The sequence below is a fragment of the Plutella xylostella genome, chromosome 2 (genome assembly GCF_932276165.1).
Source record: "Plutella xylostella chromosome 2, ilPluXylo3.1, whole genome shotgun sequence".
Lineage (NCBI taxonomy): Eukaryota > Metazoa > Arthropoda > Insecta > Lepidoptera > Plutellidae > Plutella > Plutella xylostella.
The window spans coordinates 3,044,222-3,065,573 of NC_063982.1; the positions used below are offsets into that span (position 1 = coordinate 3,044,222).

The following is a 21,352-nucleotide window of genomic DNA, read 5'->3' on the forward strand; positions in this document are numbered from 1 at the left end:
TGTCTCTATCTGGCTTTAGGGCTGATGATGTCGTTTAAGTGTGAAATGTCAAGGAATTAAAATGGTAGCGTCAGGGGAGTTCGAAAAGTTCAGGAGGCAGTTCACACAGGTATGACATCCCTTTCTGGCTTTTGAGATGCGAGTATTTCTGTCACTGTCTTTTTAGTGTGTAATTTTAAATAATCAAATGGAGACTAACTTTTAGTATTAGGGAAAGGAAAAGTTCGCACAGATTTGACATCACATCTCTTACTGGGTTTAAAGTCATTAACTTTGCAAAAGCCTCTATGGATGTAAACATTGAATCAAAATAACAATTACTGCAGCACCGGCGGCACTGACTTACAGTACTTGAACCTATACAACCTATTAACCACCACCCCATCTGTAATCTCCAGGTGGCCGACGACCCCGAGACGCTGCGCATCAAGGCCAACACGAAGATCATCAGCAACGTGGCGTACCACGGCGACCTCGAGAAGAAGGCGCACATGGAGCGCCAGCGCCAGATCAACGAGAACGGCGAGATTGTCGGTCAGTATCACACGAGAATGGGGAGATTGTCGGTCAGTATGATGTAGAACGGCAAGATTGTCGGTCAGTATGATGTAGAACGGCAAGATTGTCGGTCAGTATGATGTAGAACGGCGAGATTGTCGGTCAGTATGATGTAGAACGGCGAGATTGTCGGTCAGTATGATGTAGAACGGCGAGATTGTCGGTCAGTATGATGATATAGCTGATGATAATGAGGCGTCTGTAGTCGAGCTAGCTTCAGTGATAGAGAGAATGGCGAGATTGTTGGTCAGTATGAGGATATACCTGATGATAATGAGCTCGACTAGAGAGCTTCAGTGATAGAGAGAAAGGCGAGATTGTCGGTCAGTCTGATGATATAGCTGATGATAATGAGGCGTCTGTATTCGAGCTAGCTTCAGTGATAGAGAGAATGGCGAGATTGTCGGTCAGTATCAGACAGCGTCCGTAGGCGAGGTAGAAGCGTCCGTAGGCGAGCTAGAAGCGTTCACAGTCCAGCTAGAAGCTTTCTTGTGTTGGGGTCCACGATCCACCTACCCGCACTAGGCCAGCGTGGTGGACTAGGCCTAATCACTTTCTCCATTTGAAGGAAACCCGTGCCCCAGAAGTGGGGAGGTACCTAATGGGGTCGTGATTACTCACGCATTTCACGAAGCTTTCCGATTTTCCGTTTGTATAATAAAGGCATCTAATCCATTCTCATTCACGTAATAGATAAAAAATATAGGATTATATTATGCCCCTTAGAGATTATATTGATCGGATAAAAGATAATATATAACTAAATTACACATTTTTACAAACTCATTCGATAGATAACATCCAAGGTACAATACAATTTGGATACAATGTAATTCGTTACAGTGATAGTGTATTGTGTACATTTTGATACATTTTCGCATCATTGTTCTTTAAACCGGTTCTGGGAACATTACAAATAATGTTTTTTTATAATAAAGCAGGGACGAAACGTGACTTTATGGTCAATCATTTTTTATCGTGGTGTTGCCAACAGATGCGATATGGTAGAAATTGGTAGAAAGTTAAATGTTATGGCTAAATACTCTATTTTACCGCTGCGGTGAATTAGATTTCAGCGAAAAAGCTTTTTATAACAAAAGAAAAATATATTTCGTAGTAAGTTGTATATAAAAAATTGTTAGTAGTTAGTTGTTAATGACTGGTTAGTAAAATTATTATTTTTACTTAATCCTTTCAAAATTCCTGTACACTGAAGTAATCATATTTATGAAATGGATGTTTCTTCACTAGTATTACATTTAAAATTCTCAGATTGCATTTAATTGAGTTGCAACATTGCAAACAAACACACTTGCTGACACATATTTTGAGAACTTACCGCAAACATTACTTATTTCTGAAATAACTTGAAATTCGAATCTTGGATGGTTTCACTTTATGTTGCCACATTTTAAATATAAATTGGCGCTTGGTATATTATGTGTGTATATGTTGTGTTATTGTTTATGTTAAAATACGCTAATGCGATCAACTGTTTGTTCAGAAGTAATATGCTTCTTCAATAATGTCTTCCAGTTGAAAGTTTCAACATAAGTTTAGTAGATTTTAACCAGATTACCTATATTACTTGACGGTCGAATGGCGTAGTGGTTAGTGGCCCTGACTGCTATGCCGAAGGTCCCGGGTTCGATTCCCGGCTGGGGCAGATATTTGTTTAAAGACAGATATTTGTACTCGGGTCTTGGGTGTTGATATTTATATTTAGTATCTATCTATCTATGTATTTGTGTAGATATATCAGCTGTCCGACACCCATAACACAGGTTCTGCCTAGCTTGGGGTCGGATGGCCGTGTGTGAGATGTCCCTACATATTTATATTTATTTATATTTATATTACTTCTGGCTAGACGTTTTTGTTTTGATAATCCATGTCTCAACCTATTCCAAACACATTTTTCTACATAAATATCTAATTTCACCAAGTAGAGCGAAAAAATCATGTACTTATCGAGATGTGTTTGAAATACCTTTACCTTACCACCACTTTTAATTGCGACCCAAAATTGGTTCAACTATAGCTGAAAGTAACATATCTTGTCAAATTCATACAAGTTGTGTCAAAAGGAATTCGAATCAAAACTTCATCGCTTTAAATATTGGTGGTAAGTTATTTACGGTTCCATTTGTACCCATTTTATGTGTTCCATCATCATCCATCATAATTTATGTTCGTCAACTAATACATGTTTGTTTGTCTCCACCCATGTTTTGCTGTTGGCTGCACCTCATCATCTTCATCATCATCATCACAGACGTCACCTCAACGGACAACTACCATCAGCAAATCGACAACTACGCCTCGGAAATGCTCTCTGCCAACGTCCCCCCTCCCAACCTACCCCAGAAAACCCACTACCAAACCCCCCAACCAACCCAACAACAACAACACCAACCGCCCAGACCGCAACAAAACCAGGAATACTACAAACAACAACAGAAATACGACACTGACTACAACTACACACAACAACAGTACCCAACCCAGTATTCCAACTCATCCAATCACACGCCACAATACCCCACCCCTCCCCAATACGCGAGTCCGCCGCCGCACGCGGCATACCAGCCGGCCAATCAGAATCAATTCCCGAACCCGCCCGCGCAATACTCCAATCCCGCGCCAGTAAACTCCAACTACGCCCCACCCCCTACCCAATACGCTGCGCAGACGCAACAGTACGATGATTATAAGTACTCGTATGGGCAGTACCAACAGCAGAACTTTGGGGTAGGTCAACAGCAGAAGATTGGCAGAATCCAGGATTACGACCCGTTGAGTGATGGGCCGCGGGCGCCGGTCAATACCCAGAGGGCTAGCACCACGCTAATTTATAACAGCACTAGTGATGGGAAGAAAGGGAACGGTAAGGCTTTTGTTTGTTTTTTGGCGGTGCGGAAAGGATCTTTAAGATGTAGTTAAAGAAAAAAAGTAATTATTAATTAGCAAGTAACGCAGGAGTTGAATCAAGTATTTTACACTTTCATGGTAGGTACACAAGGTACCTTCTACCTATTCGAATAAAGCGGGGTAATTTTACTAGGACGGTAGCCAAAATCAAAGATGCTTTCCGTATTCAGTTTATGGTTTGTTTAAGCTTACTTTGTGTTTTCAATGTTTCATTTTCATGTTTTGTGTCGGTTTCATGAAATCTGCTATTGTGGGTGTTGGTCCTTTTTACCAAACAGTTGAAAGTACATTGGGCGTTTTGTATGGCAATTTGCCCCGCTCTTTGAAATGTACGATATCATTTTCTACTTTTACAAATTACGCTCTTTCTCTAACTACCGTATTACTTAAGTTTTTTTCTGAAATCTCTGACAGATTTCATACAGAAATGAACCACAACCCGCTTCTAATAAATTATATATTTCGTTTCCCTAGGCACCCACCAGCCCATCCAGCAGCAGTCGCGTTCCATCGGGCGAGTCCACGACCTCGATCCTCTGGTCGACGAACCGCCACCACACAACAACGCCAACAGCGCTAGCCAGGTATGTTTGATCTTAAGGTAAAAACAAAGACTCACTAGCGCCGCCAATTGAAAAAAAAAAACATAACAGGAAAGTAAGAAACGCTAAAAATTTCCTTGTCTGGCAATTATTAACGAAGAAATGTTATGTGGCGACATCTATCCTCAATGCGCGTCAACTTCTAAGTTCTTAGTCAAGTTATAGATAATGCAAAGAGGTACCGAAAAGCATCGACAGGTGGCAGTAAAGCAATAATTTCGAAAGTTACTTTTTAAAGAACGTGTGGCAATACTAGCGCGTACATGTACTGGTAAACCTACAATTCTCCAAATAAAATTCGCTATAATACTGTGGTAATACGAACTACACAGTTATTAATATTATATTTGAATTATGTCATTAGGTTATTACACTAATTTAAAAAAATATATCATGAAAGTGCTGCTTGAAAATTGGCTAGGTACATTGTTGGGCTTGTAATAGCAAGTTTGAAAGTAGAGTAAATAAAGCCCTTTTTGTCAGTTACTTCACCTAGACTGTTTTATTTATTATGATTACTAATAAATAATTGTATTTTTTCTTTACCTTTTCAGAGAGTATACGTAGCGATGTATGACTACGAAGCCAACGATAGCGATGAGGTAAGAACCCTTTTACAAGAAGTTACTTACAAGTTATCCCGACGAATTGAGAACCTCCACCTTTTTTTGAAGTCGGTTAATAAAGACAAATAGAATTTGCATTAAATTAGCTCCGAAACTGGTCCGATTCCATCAAAGTGTTAGGCAATTTTTTGTCCCGAAATACGCACAGGTAACACTCTTTAGGGGTAACATGTGGTAAATGACGAATGCTGGATTCTTGAGGCCAAACTATTTACTGAATTTCCACAATTACATTTTACAAGTATGTTGTCTAAGTGACGGGCGCGAGACGAATAGCGTCTGCGCATTGTTCGCTACTGGAAGTTACTAGAAAGCGTACATTGCAAAACGTGACTATAACATGTGTCGCTACAACTCCAAAGCTGTCGCGAAAAGCTTACCATTTATTCAGTCTCCCATTTACTTTTTCTCCCAGGTATCATTCCGCGAAGGCGACCTGATCTCCAACGTGACGTCGATAGACTCCGGCTGGATGACGGGGCAGGTCCTGCGCACCGGCCGCACCGGCATGCTGCCCGCCAACTACGTCGAGGTGCAGCAACACTAGATGGGGCGACACTTAGACAAGATACGGCGACACTAGGGCAGATACAGCGTCACTAAGGCAGATAGAGCGAAACTAGGGCAAAACAATAGTAGACAAGATAATACGACACCATAGCAGATACAGCGACACTAAGGCAGAACAACAATATAGGCAAGATATGGCGACACTAGGGCAGAACAACACTAGACAAGATAGGGCGACACTAGACCAGATACAGCGACACTAGGGCAGATAAAGCTACACTAGAGCAGTTAAAGTAACACTAGACCAGATAGAGCGATACTAGACCAGTAGAGCTACACTAGACTACAAAGAGCAACACTAGACCAGATAGAGCGACACAACAGCGTTTAAAGTGACACTAGACCATACATATGCAACGCTATGGCAGATGGAGCAAAACTAGACCAGATGGAGCGACACTGGGGCAGATAGAGCGAACTTGGGCGGGAAGAGCAATAGTGTGAAGCTAGAGTAGAGTTCACACTGCCAATAAAAATTATAGAAGTCTACTTCAGCGAGTTAATAATTAATAAACAAAAATGCATAAGTATGCTTACAACACCTATCTACATTTACAAATCGACTTCTACGATTTTTATTTTCAATGTAAAGTTTAAAGTTCTGACTGGTCTAGGTGGGTCAAAACTGACATTTGTAAATGTTTGTTTACAAGATAAAACCCTAAAAATTAAGATCATATTTACTGATGTACGGGAGAAATTTCAGGGTCCTAAGTTACTTTCCTTTGTTATTTTCGAGATGGGATCAGCAGTTTTCATAATTTATTTGTATAGTGGTTGGTCTAGTATAATTATTAAATCTAGAAGCAATAGGTCCGAGCTGTGTATATTATTACCAATAATAATCATGTATACTTAGTACTCTTCACACAAAAATTACAGGATACTGAATAAGAAATCAACCTAAAGATTTTGACGGCACTACCTTTAATTTTAGCATCGACAACTTAAATTTTCAATATGTAAAATAAGATTTACTCTGCGAATCCTAAAGTCGAATTTGGAACGAAGAAATATATTCCTGTTTTGACATTGCTAAATTTAAATTGAGTGCCTTAAGAATGTTAAGCACTTATGAATCTAAAATGGTGGCACTAAATTATTTCATATTTCGCTCTTGCAGCATTTATGCAGCCTATCTAGCAACCCTGTTTTATAAAACGTCCTCATTTGCCATTATATAATGTAGTACGGAAACCCATTTTAGCTGCCGCTACACGAGTTCGTTATCGACGTAGATAAATGTCACTACAATCGCGATTCGTCATAAATACGGCACGGCACGGTTTATCGACGACGATAACAAACCCGTGTAGCGGCGGCAGACCATGGTATTTTTTTATCGCGGCTTAAACATACCTGAAGGATAGGAAACGAAAATTGATGTGGTGAAAAAAAACTTTTAAAATGGCAGTAGATAGGGAAATAATTATGATATAGAATTATGCGGCGTAATTTGACATAATATCTTGACAATTTAATACACACGATTTATTGCACTTAAAAAATATTAAACAGTTTATTTTTTTATGGGGAAGAAAACTAAGTGAAACTTTTGCAGCACAATCGAGTGTGCCTAAAAGGAAATGCCAAAAGGTTCTGACCAATTACATTATTGGGAAGAAAAATGGCAACTGAATCAACCAATTAGAACTCCCCAGTTCTAATTGGTTGATTCAGTTGCCAATCGGGCTTACTCTACAGTGGCGACATCTGGAATGAGCTTTGCGTATTGCTCCCTATTATGAAACAATTAACTGTCTTCCCATTAATTTTTAACAGATTGTGAAGCTAAAAGTACAGTAAATTTATTTTATGAATAAGAAGGCAGTTTTTCAATTAACCATAAATTTATATGTAAAAAAACTAATTGAAATTGCGCTTACAATAACTAAGTATGTATTTTTATATAAAGAAGCGCTACTCTCATTTTTTACTGTATTGTTAACTAATAAAATATTTAAGGACCAAATAACTTATGCAAATTCATTCCTAATTTAAATTCTAGCCTCTTACTAAACTGTAATTCTATTGAATTAAAATAAAATTTGACAGGTTTTTTTTAAATAATGTAATAAATGTATACTTAACTTATACAGTGTTATTATATTTTTATCTTTTAGTTTGAGTTGTAATTTATACACTATTTGATTTTGATTTTACTATGATTCGAGATAATTTTTCATTTTAAAACTCTTTACTTACAAATTTTGTTTCCGCAGTTTAATAATATTTTTTTTTAATTACCAACCGTATACATGATGTTTTATAGCACATACAATTTTATTAACAGTACCTGTTTAACCATAATAGGGTTATGGTCGTAATTTACATATAATTTTGCTTGTAAATAAATATTAAATATATTTTTAGCAATAGGCTATTTTATATTTTAACATTTATGTTTCATGTCTATGTTTTGTAAAAAAAATGGTATTTTTTATTATTTTTTTCGCATTAACAAAATACATTACTACACTTATATAACAGTAAACAACCTTATAAATCTTATTATTTAAACATTCCTTTATAAATGTATTTTTATTCTTCATTCCGGTATTAATATTTTTGGTATTACTAGTAATAGAATATGGGGAGCACTTCCCCTTAATTAAGATCATTTTTAAGTTCATGTACATTTTGCATATAAGTTTAGCATAATGCTAATATTCGTCTACTTATTTTGTAAACCTAATTTAAGTGTTATAATTAAAAATAACACCTACGTTCTTCTACGAAAGTATTTATTTAATATTTTTAATTTCACTATTTTGTAATATTACATATTTTTTTACCCAGTAACATAATTTAGGTTTAGTCAAAATTGTATGTATGTACCTCATCACAATATTATGAATGAATAAATTAATGGCGACAGTATTTTTTTAAACATAAGCTGGTCCAATGTTACAGTGCCTTTTAATTAATAAAAACTAAGCAATATTTTTATGTGAGTTTTTTTTTAACTGGCTATTTTTACTTACCCAGAACTACAATGTAGATTTGTAGCATTGCCGCCGCCGCCAATAGAAAAATCATAACTTCCGTTTGAAAGCATTCGTTCTTTTTTGTACCGGAGCTATAGTATTTTCATGACAATTTTCTTTTTTAAACCTAGAATCTTATTTTTAGTGTCAATTCACACGTACCACAACCACACCACGTCGCAGCGACAAAATGTGGTCAAGCTGTGGTTACGTGTGAATTGTGTGACAGCGGCTTTTGGTAACCACGTCGTCGTGTGCAGTTAATACGGAAAACAGGTTGCCGCGGTGCCGCCGCCGCGTGGCGGCGTTGCCGTTGCGATGTGGTTGCGTTGTGGTTGCGATGTGGTCGTATTACACAGGTGGTCGATAACAACGGCAAAATGTGGCACGTGTGAATTGGATTATTCATTGTCAATACAAAATATACGCCCGACCACATCGCGTGGTTGTGGTGTGGTTGTGGCTGTGGTGTGGTTGTGGTACGTCTGAATTGACCCTTATTTCCACTAGAACCGGCGTTTTTTTTCTTTCTTTCAGGTAAGTAACCCGCATAAATGATATGTGGCCCGGAAAATCCACCACTGTATAATAATAATAAATAAAATAATAAATAAATTCTTTATTCACAAAAACAAGTGGTACATTACAGGGTTTGGGACTCTCCAGTTAAGTATAAACCTGTATTTGAAGAGGCCCGCTCTTATTGTCCAATATTACATTCTTGTTTACTTATGAAGTTAAAATTATGCATATTACAATATTTTAGGTATGATAACTCATTATATTTAATTTAGTTACAGTGAAAAGTAGGTATCATCATCATCACGACCCATTACGTCCCCACTGCTGGGGCACGGGTCTCCTTCCCGTAAAAGTAGGTATATATGTATATTATTATTATAAACTCACGTGCAAAGAGACAGTTCCACTTAGAAAATTTAGAATTTGATCACAATATTGACGTTTTTAGTTGGTAATATTCTGGCGACTCACTGAGTCAGCTTTTTCCGTTTAGGAGCAATTTGCTGCTTTTTCTCACTGGAACCCTCTCACTGCCGTGAGTGTATTATCAAAGAAGTTAACATTTTAAATAAACATAAGGTTGGTATTGTAGGTACTAAGTATGAATTTACGTTAATAATTTCATGTATTATCAAAGAAGTTAAAATTTTAAATAAACATAAGGTTGGTATTCTAGGTACAAAGTATGAATTTACGTTAATAATTTCATGATTTAGCAAAGTATGAATTTAGTTATGTAGTTAAAATTATATAAACAAAAGGCTTATTGTTACTTTTAACAGTAGGTATTTAGGTTTCATAACAATAAATTTAATGATGTAACTGTTACTTAGGTTCGTGATTTTAGGGATTCATTGTTATTCTGAATAATATACCTAAGTTATGTTTTATTCTATATTATTAGATAAAGTTAATTTTATAATAAGTACTAGTATGTAGGTTCATAATTATGTTAGGTACAATGGTTCAAGATAATAAATTTTCTATTTCTTCATAGGTTAAGGATTTCAACCAGATCGTTAAAGTTCTTTTACATTCACGGTATGTTAGGGAATAAATGTTTAGAATTCTATTTACCTTATTATACAGGTTTACAGATTGAGCTGAGAATTGTTTGGATGCAAAATTTGTTCTTACTGTTTTAGGTTTAATTACACTATATGCGTTTCGTTTTTGAAGAATATTTAAATCAATTGTTGTATTTTTGTGGGTTATAAGGAGGCACTGTAAAATATATAATTTTCTCACAGTTAACACATCGGCGTCATGATACAAATGTGCCGTTCTGTATCTTCTGTTCTTTTTGAGCATGACTTTTAAAATAGTTCTCTGTGCCCGTTCGATACTTATAAAGTTAGTTTTAAAAGTGCCTCCCCAGATGACTATACAATAAAGCAGGATAGACTGAACAAGGGTTGTGTAAATATATGTAATTAGTTGCTTGTCGGATATTTTGCGAAGGTATTTAAAAAGCCAAATCAATTTTCTTGCTCTATTAGCGACGGCATCTAGTTGTGGATACCAAGATAAATTTCTATCAATAATTACGCCCAAATATTTCGTTGAAGCAACTCGCTCAATTTTAGGACAGCTACATTGTTGATTTGGGTTATACAAACAATTATGGGATGTTAATGTTAGGTGAGCATCGGGCTGCATAGAATCATAAATGGAAAAGGTAATGTAGTTAGTTTTACTAGTGTTTAAGGCGAGACTATTTGTGTTTAGCCATGTATTAACTACACGCAGTCCGCGTTCAGCTTTATCGAATACTCTTGGCCAATCAATATCCTGAAATAATAACGCAGTATCGTCTGCATAAGAGATAACTTGTCCGTTGGCTAGTTTGAGATCTGTTAAGTCGTTAATGTAAATAAGAAACAGGGTAGGTCCGAGGACACTACCCTGCGGAACACCGTAGCCTGTTGAAAGTATGTCACTACTAAAAGTATTCTGGTCTAGTTTAACCCGCTGTGAGCGATTATTAAGATAGTCGGCAATTAAATTGAAGAATGATCCTCTTATGCCCACCTTTTCCAATTTGCGAAGGAGAATGGGGACAGAGACGGTATCAAAGGCTTTTTTTAGATCTAAAAAGATGCAAAGAGTTTTCCGTTTGTTATCAATAGAATTAGTTATATTTTTAGTGAGCTCTAAAATAGCATCCTCAGTGCTTTTTCCCTGCCGAAAGCCATATTGAGAATTAGAAAGAATATTAAAAGCGTTAAGATAATTTATTATTCGGTTGTTGATTAATTTTTCCATAATTTTGGATATAACTGGGAGCACCGAGATTGGCCTATAATTGCTTATATCGTCTCTATCCCCACTCTTATAGATTGGGTGGATTATTGACCTTTTAAGGAGCTGTGGGAAGATTCCTTGTTGAAAAACTAGAGTAGAAAGACGTGTAAGTATGGGAATTATTTCATTAATGGACATTTTGAGGAATTTGGTTGGTATGTCATCCCACCCAGCTGCTGATTCCGACTTCAGTCCAACGATGATAGCTGCGATTTCAGCAGGTTCTGGTTCAATTATTCCAATAGAGTTCGGTAAAGAGGGTAACATAGTGAAATAGTCATCTATAATATTTGGATCCATGCTAGTGTCTTCAGCTAATTTTTTACCTATACTATTAAAATACCTGTTAACATGTTCCGCTGAATCTGTAGGATTATGTTTTAGATTTATAAGTTCTTTATTGATAGTTTTTTGTTTTTTAAGATTAGTTATATTTTTTATACAGTTCCATAACGTTTTATTATTTGTTTTACTTTTATCTAATAGATCACTTTCATATTTATTCTTAAGTTTTTTTATCAGGTTATTACAGAAGTTTCTATATCTGCGGTATGTAATTCTTAGAATATCATTTGATGAGTCTATACTTAATTGTTTTTGTAATTTGTTTCTGTTTTTTATGCACTTTAAAATTCCAGGTGTTATCCATGGTTTTATTATTCTCTTAGAGTTAGGAATTTTTATAACTGTTGTGTTCTCATTTAATGAATCATTTATTTTGGTAATTAGTTCATAGGTTAAGGAATCTGGGTCTTCTATTGTAATTAAGTTTTCATTAATATTTTTATCTTTTAAGGTGTTTAGAGCCTCTGAATAGTTTATAATTGTTTTTGTTTTAGGTGCTTTATATATTTTTTTATTATCGTAGATATGAATACTTACCATTTTATGGTCAGTTATTGTTGTATTTAATACTGCTATGGTAGCAGAAAATTTAGTGGGATTTAGGTTAGTTATGATATGGTCCAGACAGCTATTTATTCTTGTGTCAAATCTATGTCCTGGCAGTAAATTGTGCTCAGCCAGCATGTCCATGTATTGGTCTCATGAGCTGCTATTGACAATATTGTGTCGCTATTTTTGGTCCTCTTACGTGAATCACAGTTTACCGTGTTTGAGAATATTACTCTGGTAAAAAAACTAGATTAAAAAGTAGCATAAAAATAAGAAAGAAACGTATTTTTCAAACTATTTTTTCATTTATATTATTAAATTTTAAAACATAAAAAGCCAACGACACGTGGTGTTCCCAGGCGGTCACCCATCCAAGTACTGACCACGCCCGATGTTGCTTAACTTCGGTGATCGGACGAGAACCGGTGTATTCAACATGGTATGGACGTTAGCGATGAATAGACTGAATTAATGATACAGTTTCTTATCGTTCGAGCGAGGAGCGGTGGTAGCTCAGTCGGGTAAGCGCCCGCTTCTCACGCCTGAGATGCGGGTTCGAATCCCGGCGCTGACATGTACCAATGAGTTCTTTTCTGAATTTAAGTACAATGTATACCATCGCTCTTACGGTGAAGGAAAACATCGTGAGGAAACCTGCATATCTAGATTTAGCACATCTAGATATGTGAACCCACCAACCCGCAGTGGACCAGCGTGGTGGGAAATGGTCCAAGCTTAGGAAGGCAGTTTAGACCTTGGGGATATGCACAAAGGTTCCATTCGAGAGAGCCAGGTGCAGGTACTGTTACCCCCACAGAGAATAGAATAGAATAGAATATCGTTCGAGCGATTACAACTAAATTAAATTGTTATGACGCAGTGCAGTGTGTGTGCCGCTAGGTGGCGCCTCTCCCGATGACCAAATGGCGAAGTGGGTATTTACTATATCAGTTGTGCCGAGGGTTCCGGGTAAGATTCCCAGCCGGGGTTTGTTTTCGGGGCTTGGGTATGGGTGTGTATAGGTGATGTTCGTGTCGTGTGAATGGGACAACTAATTTGCGTTAAGTTTTCATCACGTTTTCACTGTTCGAACGGTGTAGAAACTTTCCTAGGTCCTAGTATCTAGATCCGATACTTAATATGTCCTTACGCTGCCTGTTTATTAGACTAAAAGCTAAGTTAGAATAGCTGCGGTACGTACAGTTCCCCAAAATTGATAATGCGCATAGAAATCTTCATCATTGTTCGGCAACGGTCGTATTCCCGAGCGTTAGAGAACTATATGTATTTAGAGTGGTTAAGTGCATTTTTTTCATGCAATTTTAGTAGAATTGTGTATTTGGTGCTAAAAGAGATATTGATTTATTTATGTAAACTTTTACTAATGCGTGCAAAAATCTTAATGTTGTTTAATGTCATAATTAGTATTTTATAAGCCAATAAAAAGTGGTCCCTCAGAGACCAAAAAAAGCTACTGGAATACGATATAATCAAAGTAAATTTATGTTTTTGATCGAGGTGTAGGTACAGCTTTAAATGATTTTTACTAATTATGTAGTAACAAAGGATTCCTCAAAACTAAATACTTTTCTAGAAATTGAAATAATTTTTTTGTGCTGAGGGACCACATTAATGTCGAATAACTTTTGAATTAATTGTTTACAAATGCCAGCATTCGTTTTACAAATTAAGTTACAATTTTTACTAAATGTTTTAGTTACCAAACCTACAAAAAAACATGTGGTCCCTAAGTTCACACACATACACATTTACAGCACTGATCATTTCACATTAATATTAAAATTACAAACTTGGTCTTTTGGGTGTGGCTTTATTTACAAAGTGAAGTCTATGAATGTGACATTATATTTTATTCTTTAATTTGTTTCATAATAAGGCGTCATCAAAAATAATTTTATTAAAGTTGCAATGAAATTCACATTTGAAAACAAAACCAAGAACGATGTGTAATAACAGCTCTATACATATAATTCCAAAGAACTGACTGACAAGAACTGAAGGACCTTTGACTGATTGGTGACAGCCGCCGACAGCCCGAATTGTTTTCGATTATGTGACACATGATATTGACTCCTATTTCTAATAAGGTGCAAAATCCAAGTGTATTGTTTAAGGCTCTTACGATTCAATGATTCGGGTGTTTCCGGGAATACGACAGTTTGCGAAGATTTGCATGTGCATTATTAATATCATAATATGGGAGAACTGTATCTGACTTTTAAAAAATCGCTAGATGTCGTTGTAATAAACATGAGTAAATAGTCGTCAACTGCTGGACTTTTAGGCCTCGCCACAGCTGCTTGTTAAAAAATAGGGCCTCCCACTCTAGCTTGCCGTTCGTGGACTTCATTCGAGAGCCTTTCTACCCCAATAGTTAACCGATCTTCGCTATTATCTAGCTCATAATTATATCAATATACCTACTCATAAATATTGTATAAAATGCAATAAATATGTGCGATATACTAAATTTCTATGGGAATTCCCACGGGAAACGGTTAAAGAGCTCGCTCGAAAATATTGACTAAAAAGAAAGTTTTGTTATCCCGTTGTTGTCTTTTGTATGGACGTAATGTGTTTTCCAAATTAATGTCAAACATATTTCCTAAAATACTAAAAATTTTGTTCACCAATTTCAGCTATAGTATGTTTCTATCGTAGATCAGATCTGTACCGATGAAGATTATGGCTGGATGAGTAGGGCCTACGATGAATCTCTTTTATTCAGACAAAATAGAAATCTATTGTCGTCAGGCGATATCGCGATTCGGGACGCAAAAGGTAGAAATTATTCATGGAAAAGTTATATAACGTTTAAGCTAAGCTTTTTTAAGGGGGTAAGACTTTATAGGACTTCGTTTGTGAAGTACATTCAATGTTAACTTAATTATGTATCCATACTTTTAGAGAGGGTGACTAAAATTTTATGTTTAAATTAACCTCTTTCAGATTAGTTACTATACCTACCAGATTAGCAACACCATATATCACAGTCTATCTTTGTATGGTAATATCTGAGGGTATTATGTTGATACTCTGCAGAAATAAGTGTATTTTACTGAATAAGAGTATTGAGAGAACGTGTTTTTCTGCTTATAAGATATGAATTATATCTTATAAGATTCACTCATTATTCATTCACTAAAAATCAGTCTATACATCACAGTATGAATATAGTACCTACTTATTAACACTAGCTAGGTATGTCCATCATAGCGTGTTGGTATTCTAACTATGCTCTGCCATGAACAATAACTTAAAATGCATACCACGCAACGCCAGACAGCTGCACATATAATACCTTATGCCATACAGAACCAATATCATCGAGACCATTAATTTCATAATTCCCATCTTTAAAAAACCCCGTTATGGCGCAACAAGCTTAAAATATCCTTTTCTGACATCATTCTCATTTTGAATTCAAGCGTAGTGTCGATAATTCTGTTCAAAATCGATTCATATACGACCTTTTAGAATTGGACCTCTGCGGTCGGCGCCGACGCAGACACTGGCTGGTAGAGCCAGTATTTCAAACGTACCGACGACGCGCGGTCGCCATGCGAGCCACAACGAATTTTAAAACGAAAACGAACTTCCAAATTCAAAATTAGTGTGAAACACGCGAAGAAAATCCTCCGTGGCGGGAAAAGTGCTAGTTTTGTTTTTAATTTAATTTTTTTAAAAAGCAAAACTTTAGTTTAGCATATGGCCAGTCCAAGGATGCAAAGGATTTTTCTTTTTAATTTATTTGTGTGGTTTTAAAGGAATGTGGTTTTAGTGTCTTTAAACAAAAGGACTAGTGTGCAGTGCCTCAAGGAGTTTTTTTTAATGTGGGCTGAGGTGTTGACCTTTGCAAAAGTTCCTTGTGTTTTGAAGGTTTTAAGTTCTTATAAGGTAACTATACTTTTTGGTGGCTACCTCTTTTACAACTCTTATTAGAGTCTGATTGTTTTTTTATAGCATGTTAAGGTCACTTTTAATTGATTGACGACCGTCTGGTCACAACAGATATAAAATAACAATTAAGTAATCACGAATTTACATAACTTCATTTTAGTAATTGGTGAGAAAGATCATAATCTGCTTAAATTTTCACACAAAAGATTGCGTAATGTGATTTTAATGTTTAAATTGTTTTTTTTTTATATCAAACAGTATATACGCAGTTAGGTAAGTTGTTGGGAGTGTTAAGTTTTGTGAATTGTAAGAAATGTAATGCCAAATGCCTTATATCTCTATTGTTACTTCCTTCCTTACCACAGTAGATGTATAGGTACTATGTACAGTAAGCTGCCAAGAAACCTGACCCTCTCTCAGTAGCAATATCATTACGGCAGATTTTCTTTGTCGATAGGACTGGTTTTGTGAGACCGATATAATATAAGTATAATAAACGATATATAATGATAAATCTAAAATACGATATAGGTACTTACAGGCAACACACACATGCAAATTCACCGCAGCTAGCGATTTTATTTTTCTTACCATAATGCACCAATCGCAAAATGCACCCTTAAATGTTTTTTTTTCTCATACACTCATATCTCCAGCCCACCTACCAAGGTGAGTGGTTGTGGCCAAAACCTCTCAGTCTTGGAAAATGCCTATCTTCAGCAGTGACTTCGTATTTTTGTACCTTTGAAAGAAGAATTTCGTTTCATCAGTTCCTATCTGAATAGGGCCCCCCAATAAGTTATTCATTAGCATCATCATCACAATTCATCATGTCCCCACTGCTGGGCGTGCCCCAGTGGTCTCCTTCCAATGAAGGAAGGGTTTAGTCCTAGTCCACCACGCGGGCCTAGTGCGGGTTGGTGGACCCCAACACAAGCAAGCGTGTGCTGAGAGAGTTATTGCTTACCGATAACTTTTCCGTGTGGTTCTCAATATACAACCTTGAGCTGTGTAGTGTTGCACGCCTACCCAACATGACGTCACACTGTACACTAAAGCCGGAACTAAGCAAACTTGTTCAGGCTCAGATTACCTCACCCACTCTTCTGCATACAGAGTATAGTAAAGAAAACAAATGCAGTTTTTCCTGTAAGCACATCAAACTCTTTGATATGGAGATCGAGGGTGGAAAAAAATAATAAGTTGTGGATGGGAAGTACCTTAAATGCTTTAGATAGCTTATTTAGCTGAAAAAGTAACTTTCCTTCATTTTAGATAGAAACAAAACGGCATTTAAGCTTAGTTGTTTTAAACTTGCTTCCCCTGGCCGTGACCCAAACCACAATTTTTTCACAAGTTTATGTGAAGCGTATACCTACTCTCTTTTGCTATCACCTACCTATATCTCTTTTGCTACCCTTTGTACCTATACGTCATGTAGTTCTAAAATGAAAATGAGGTGTTTAATAAAGTAGTGCCATCAATACTAACCTACGTCAAAGTGTTTATATGTCCTAAGTCCTTAAAAAATGAAAATATCTAATTATCTTCTCTATTAACACACAAATAACATTTTTATTGGGAAAAAAGGCACACACTGATAACATTCTTGATATCCTTGTATGAAATCATTAGATCCTCCTTACAAGCGATGCTATGTCATAGAAATGCATTCTAGCCATATCTTGCCTGATAGGTACATTGTATCAACCATTTCTTGGACTTGAACCGCAACGAACGTTCCATAAGCGATGGATAAAATGATTTTGCAGTAGATTGCTGCCCGACAAACTGGTTTCCAGCCGGGGTCCTGTACTTGGACAGCTGTGTATGTTGTCTAATTACATTAATTACTAATTTTCCTTTGGTTTTAGGATGACTTGCACTAAATATTTAAATGTAATTAAATCTATTGCCGTCTTGATCTGATACTATACTGTCAAAGCAAGCCAGCAATAGGTTTAAATGTTTGGCGCAAGTTAGTATTGATATTGATATCGATTCTGAAGGCGGAAATTTTAAATTTAGAGACGTCAAAACCTTAATTTCTTTGTTTAAAATTCGACTCTATGATTGTTTCCGTAAATGTCATTTTATGCTAGCAATTTTTTTAGTTTGACAGCGTTAAAATTAGAATTTCTGCCTTCAGAATCAACATCATTGTTACACTTGATAACAAAATCGTTAAGCTCACTGCTTTTGTGACAATTTCGCCATAGTGGGTTAGAGCATAACATAGGTTATTGGTTGACTTTTGACACATCTGTCAAGAATTTAATATGGAGATGACGCATAATTGATCAACATTTCCCTGGTTACGATCTAACCTACTATGGAGAAATTGGCACTACCAAACTGTGAACACTCGGAATACTAAATCGATACGCCGCTAAATCAGTCGGTACTGATTACTTTGCTTCCTGAAAATGCAGCCTAAACCTTTCTAAATTATTTCCACACTAGCTGTTTACACATTAACTCCCCGCGTGCTTCGCTTCGCCTTAAAAAGTTTTCCCGTGGGAATTCCGGGATAAAAAGTAGCCTATGTTCTTTCCCAGGGTCTAGACCGTATGTATACCAAATTTCATTCAAATCCGTTCAGTAGTTTTGTCGTGAAAGAGTAACAGACAGACAGACAGACAGACAGACAGACACAGTTACTTTCGCATTTATAATATTAGTTAGGATAAAAACCTAGTTCACAAGTTGATTAAACACAAGATTTCCACCGTATTAAACGTAGGTGTATATTAGCCAATGGCAGATGCCCTTGCTACTCCATACAGGTCTGTAGCCGGCGCATGTCATTCATATATGGACGGAGGATGTTGCAAAAGCGCAGGTGACTGGGTTAGCTTAATGTTGTGTAAATTTTGTAGATTAGTTCGTTTATTTCACACCGATGTCGCTGCCGCGCTTTCTGCAAATCTCAATTATATAAAGACTAGCTGTTCCCGCGAGCTACGCCTCGCCTTAAAAGGTTTTCCCGTGGGAATTCCGGTATAAAAAGTAACATATGTTCTTTTTCAGGGTCTAGACCATATTTATTCCAAATTTCATTCAAATCCGTTATTTATATCTATTGCTTGATTGCTTTGACAGTATAGTGACAGAGCAAGACAGCGATAGATTTAAATACGTTTAAATTTCTTGTGCAAGTCACCCTAAAAGTTTGACATTAAACTCCTCTTTTGCCTAACGGTGAACAACCAATCAGTCCTCGATTTTGTACAAAATTGGATATAATGATGATTTTGAATGCCATCGGAGAAGCATCGTGCAATTTAAAATTAAATGTTTCCTGGCATTATGGAATTACCGACCTTTGCCCCAAAATTATAAAGCCTTAAATGTTACTTAGCGGTTGAGAGAGATGACTTATAGGTGATTTATCTTGTGTCTCAATATTAATTTTATTATATACTAGCTGTCCCCGCGAGCTTCGCTTCGCCTTAAAAAGATTTTCCGTGGGAATTCCGGGATAAAAAGTAGCCTATGTTCTTTCTCAGGGTCTAGACCATATGTATACCAAATTTCATTCAATCCCGTTCAGTAGTTTTGGCGTGAAAGAGTAACAGACAGACAGACAGACAGACAGACAGACAGACAGACACAGTTACTTTCGCATTTATAATATTAGTTAGGATTATTATATTCAATTAAATTAAATTATATAAGAGCGTAAGTATTCATTATACAGTGTTAAGATTTAAGATGCAATCGGAATTATAAATATAGTAATGTTTGGAAATACTACTGTATACTTGTTATTCCATGATCTAGTAGTCATAGTATAAAATAACAAGTACACTAGTACTCGTTATTCTATGATCATAGGTGACTCGCAAGTGATACACCCACTTCATCTGTATGGATTTACGGCTTCTTAGCTAAGGCGAATTAAAAGAAAGTTCAGTAAACCCGTTGATGTCTTTTGTATTAGCAATACACAACTCGATCACCAAAATATACATTTCATAAAAAAAACAAACACTCACACCGTGTACTAACGTACTCCCTTATATTGCGGGTTAGGCAGAGGTGCATTGCTGCAGGGGCTGGCATATTGCCATTTTAATAATAAGTTACATTCAAGACCTGAGAACAAAATATCTGGGAATCGAACCCGGGACCTTCGGCTCAGTAGTCAGGGTCACTAACCACTAAGCCATTCGGTCGTCTTGTCATTGTTCTCAAATCTTGTCATTTCATACATTTTAGATTTTCATAAATGTATGGAGAAACGGAGTTGGCAATGACGATAAAGTGGACGCACTTGTGTGATCTTTCACACTTAATGTGAAAGAATACGGATACATAAGTACACACAGACACACACACAGGAAGTAAAAACCTTGAGTTATTGAAAAAAGGTTTATTTCTGCACTTATTTTATCCATTTCTTCATGTTAGCAGTCTAGTTAAAGGATCCTGACTATTCCGAAATCTTCGAAAATTTCCCAAGGAAAGTAACTCTAGCACGAAAATAACCTATTTTCCATAAAAGCCCCATATGGCCTTGCCAAGTAAGTACACAAGGCATTAACATACAATGTGGGTGCGGATACCGCCCACTAAGTAAATAAGAGAAGTAATATGTACAGATAAATGTAAATTTATATACCAGATTCATGTTTTTCAACCAAAAATATGAGAAAATTATCACTGTTGATGTTCCGAAACCGCCAAATTTCAATTTAAGATCTTAAAATTGGGTGATTTGTTTAGGTTTCTTATCTAATTTTCATCATCATCATTGCAGAAACGTTTAGTGATGAATATAAAATATATATTATTTTTTTCATATGTAATTAGATAATTAGTCGTTAAGCCTAGTCAGAGGCCTTCGGGCGGCTTGAAAACATCTGACAGTCGGGTTGCCCACTTACCCGACAACTCTCTCAGCACAAGCTTGCTTGTGTTGGGGTCCGCCAACCTGCGCTAGGCCAGCGTGGTGGACTAGGCCTAAAACATTGGAAGGAGACCCGTGTCCCAGCAGTGGGGACGTGATGGGTCGTGATGATGTGATGATGATGAGATAATTAGGAACATAAAAAAACAGAAATCCAAATAAAAAGTTTTATAAATGTATGTTGTGCATAATATGGGATGTGATCTGACACAATGGACAAATGGACAGACACTATTCCTATGAGGCTTACAACACACGCCCATTTTTTGCTGTGGTGGTTAAAAACTAAAAAGGATATACAGGGATATACTTAGTATACCCTTTTTGCAACACCCTGTATATGGAACCGAAGATCAAACCTATACTTATAGATTAGTAATTTATTTATGTTGTCTTGTCTGACAAATAAATCAAAAAGCACTTATTTAATAAATACTTATGTAGAAATGATTATTTAAATTGGTTTTCTCCTTTAACGACCATTAGAGGCAGTGAAAATATTTTAGAATGCTCTTACTCCTTATG

The 21,352-nt window shown here is 36.3% G+C and overlaps 2 protein-coding genes and 1 non-coding gene across 8 annotated transcripts in view; 2 read left to right on the forward strand and 1 right to left on the reverse strand.

Moving 5' to 3' along the window:
• The window catches only part of LOC105389058 (LIM and SH3 domain protein Lasp), a 31,952-nt gene extending 26,458 nt beyond the window's left edge, over positions 1-5,494 (forward strand). Inside the window, exons 4-9 of one of the 4 annotated variants that reach the window (XM_048632425.1) lie at positions 399-534; positions 2,834-3,445; positions 3,964-4,073; positions 4,646-4,693; positions 5,133-5,276; positions 5,432-5,494. In XM_048632425.1, coding sequence (XP_048488382.1) covers positions 399-534; positions 2,834-3,445; positions 3,964-4,073; positions 4,646-4,693; positions 5,133-5,264 — 1,038 coding nt within the window. In that variant the 3' untranslated portion in view covers positions 5,265-5,276; positions 5,432-5,494. Of the gene's footprint in view, positions 1-398; positions 535-2,833; positions 3,446-3,963; positions 4,074-4,645; positions 4,694-5,132 lie in introns of all 4 variants that reach the window. The other 3 variants (XM_048632464.1, XM_048632385.1, XM_048632520.1) reach the window with 3 other exon arrangements.
• Positions 5,495-12,328: 6,834 nt separating this feature from the next.
• Positions 12,329-12,447, reverse strand: LOC119692772. Its single transcript, XR_005254360.2, has one exon. It is a non-coding gene; the product is annotated as a 5S ribosomal RNA (ribosomal RNA).
• Positions 12,448-15,519: 3,072 nt separating this feature from the next.
• The window catches only part of LOC105391821, a 53,225-nt gene continuing 47,392 nt past the window's right edge, over positions 15,520-21,352 (forward strand). For 2 of the 3 annotated variants that reach the window (XM_048631278.1, XM_048631309.1), the window contains exon 1: positions 15,522-15,912. The gene's annotated coding sequence lies outside the window, so the exon portion shown is untranslated. Of the gene's footprint in view, positions 15,913-21,352 lie in introns of all 3 variants that reach the window. The other variant, XM_048631366.1, reaches the window with a different exon arrangement.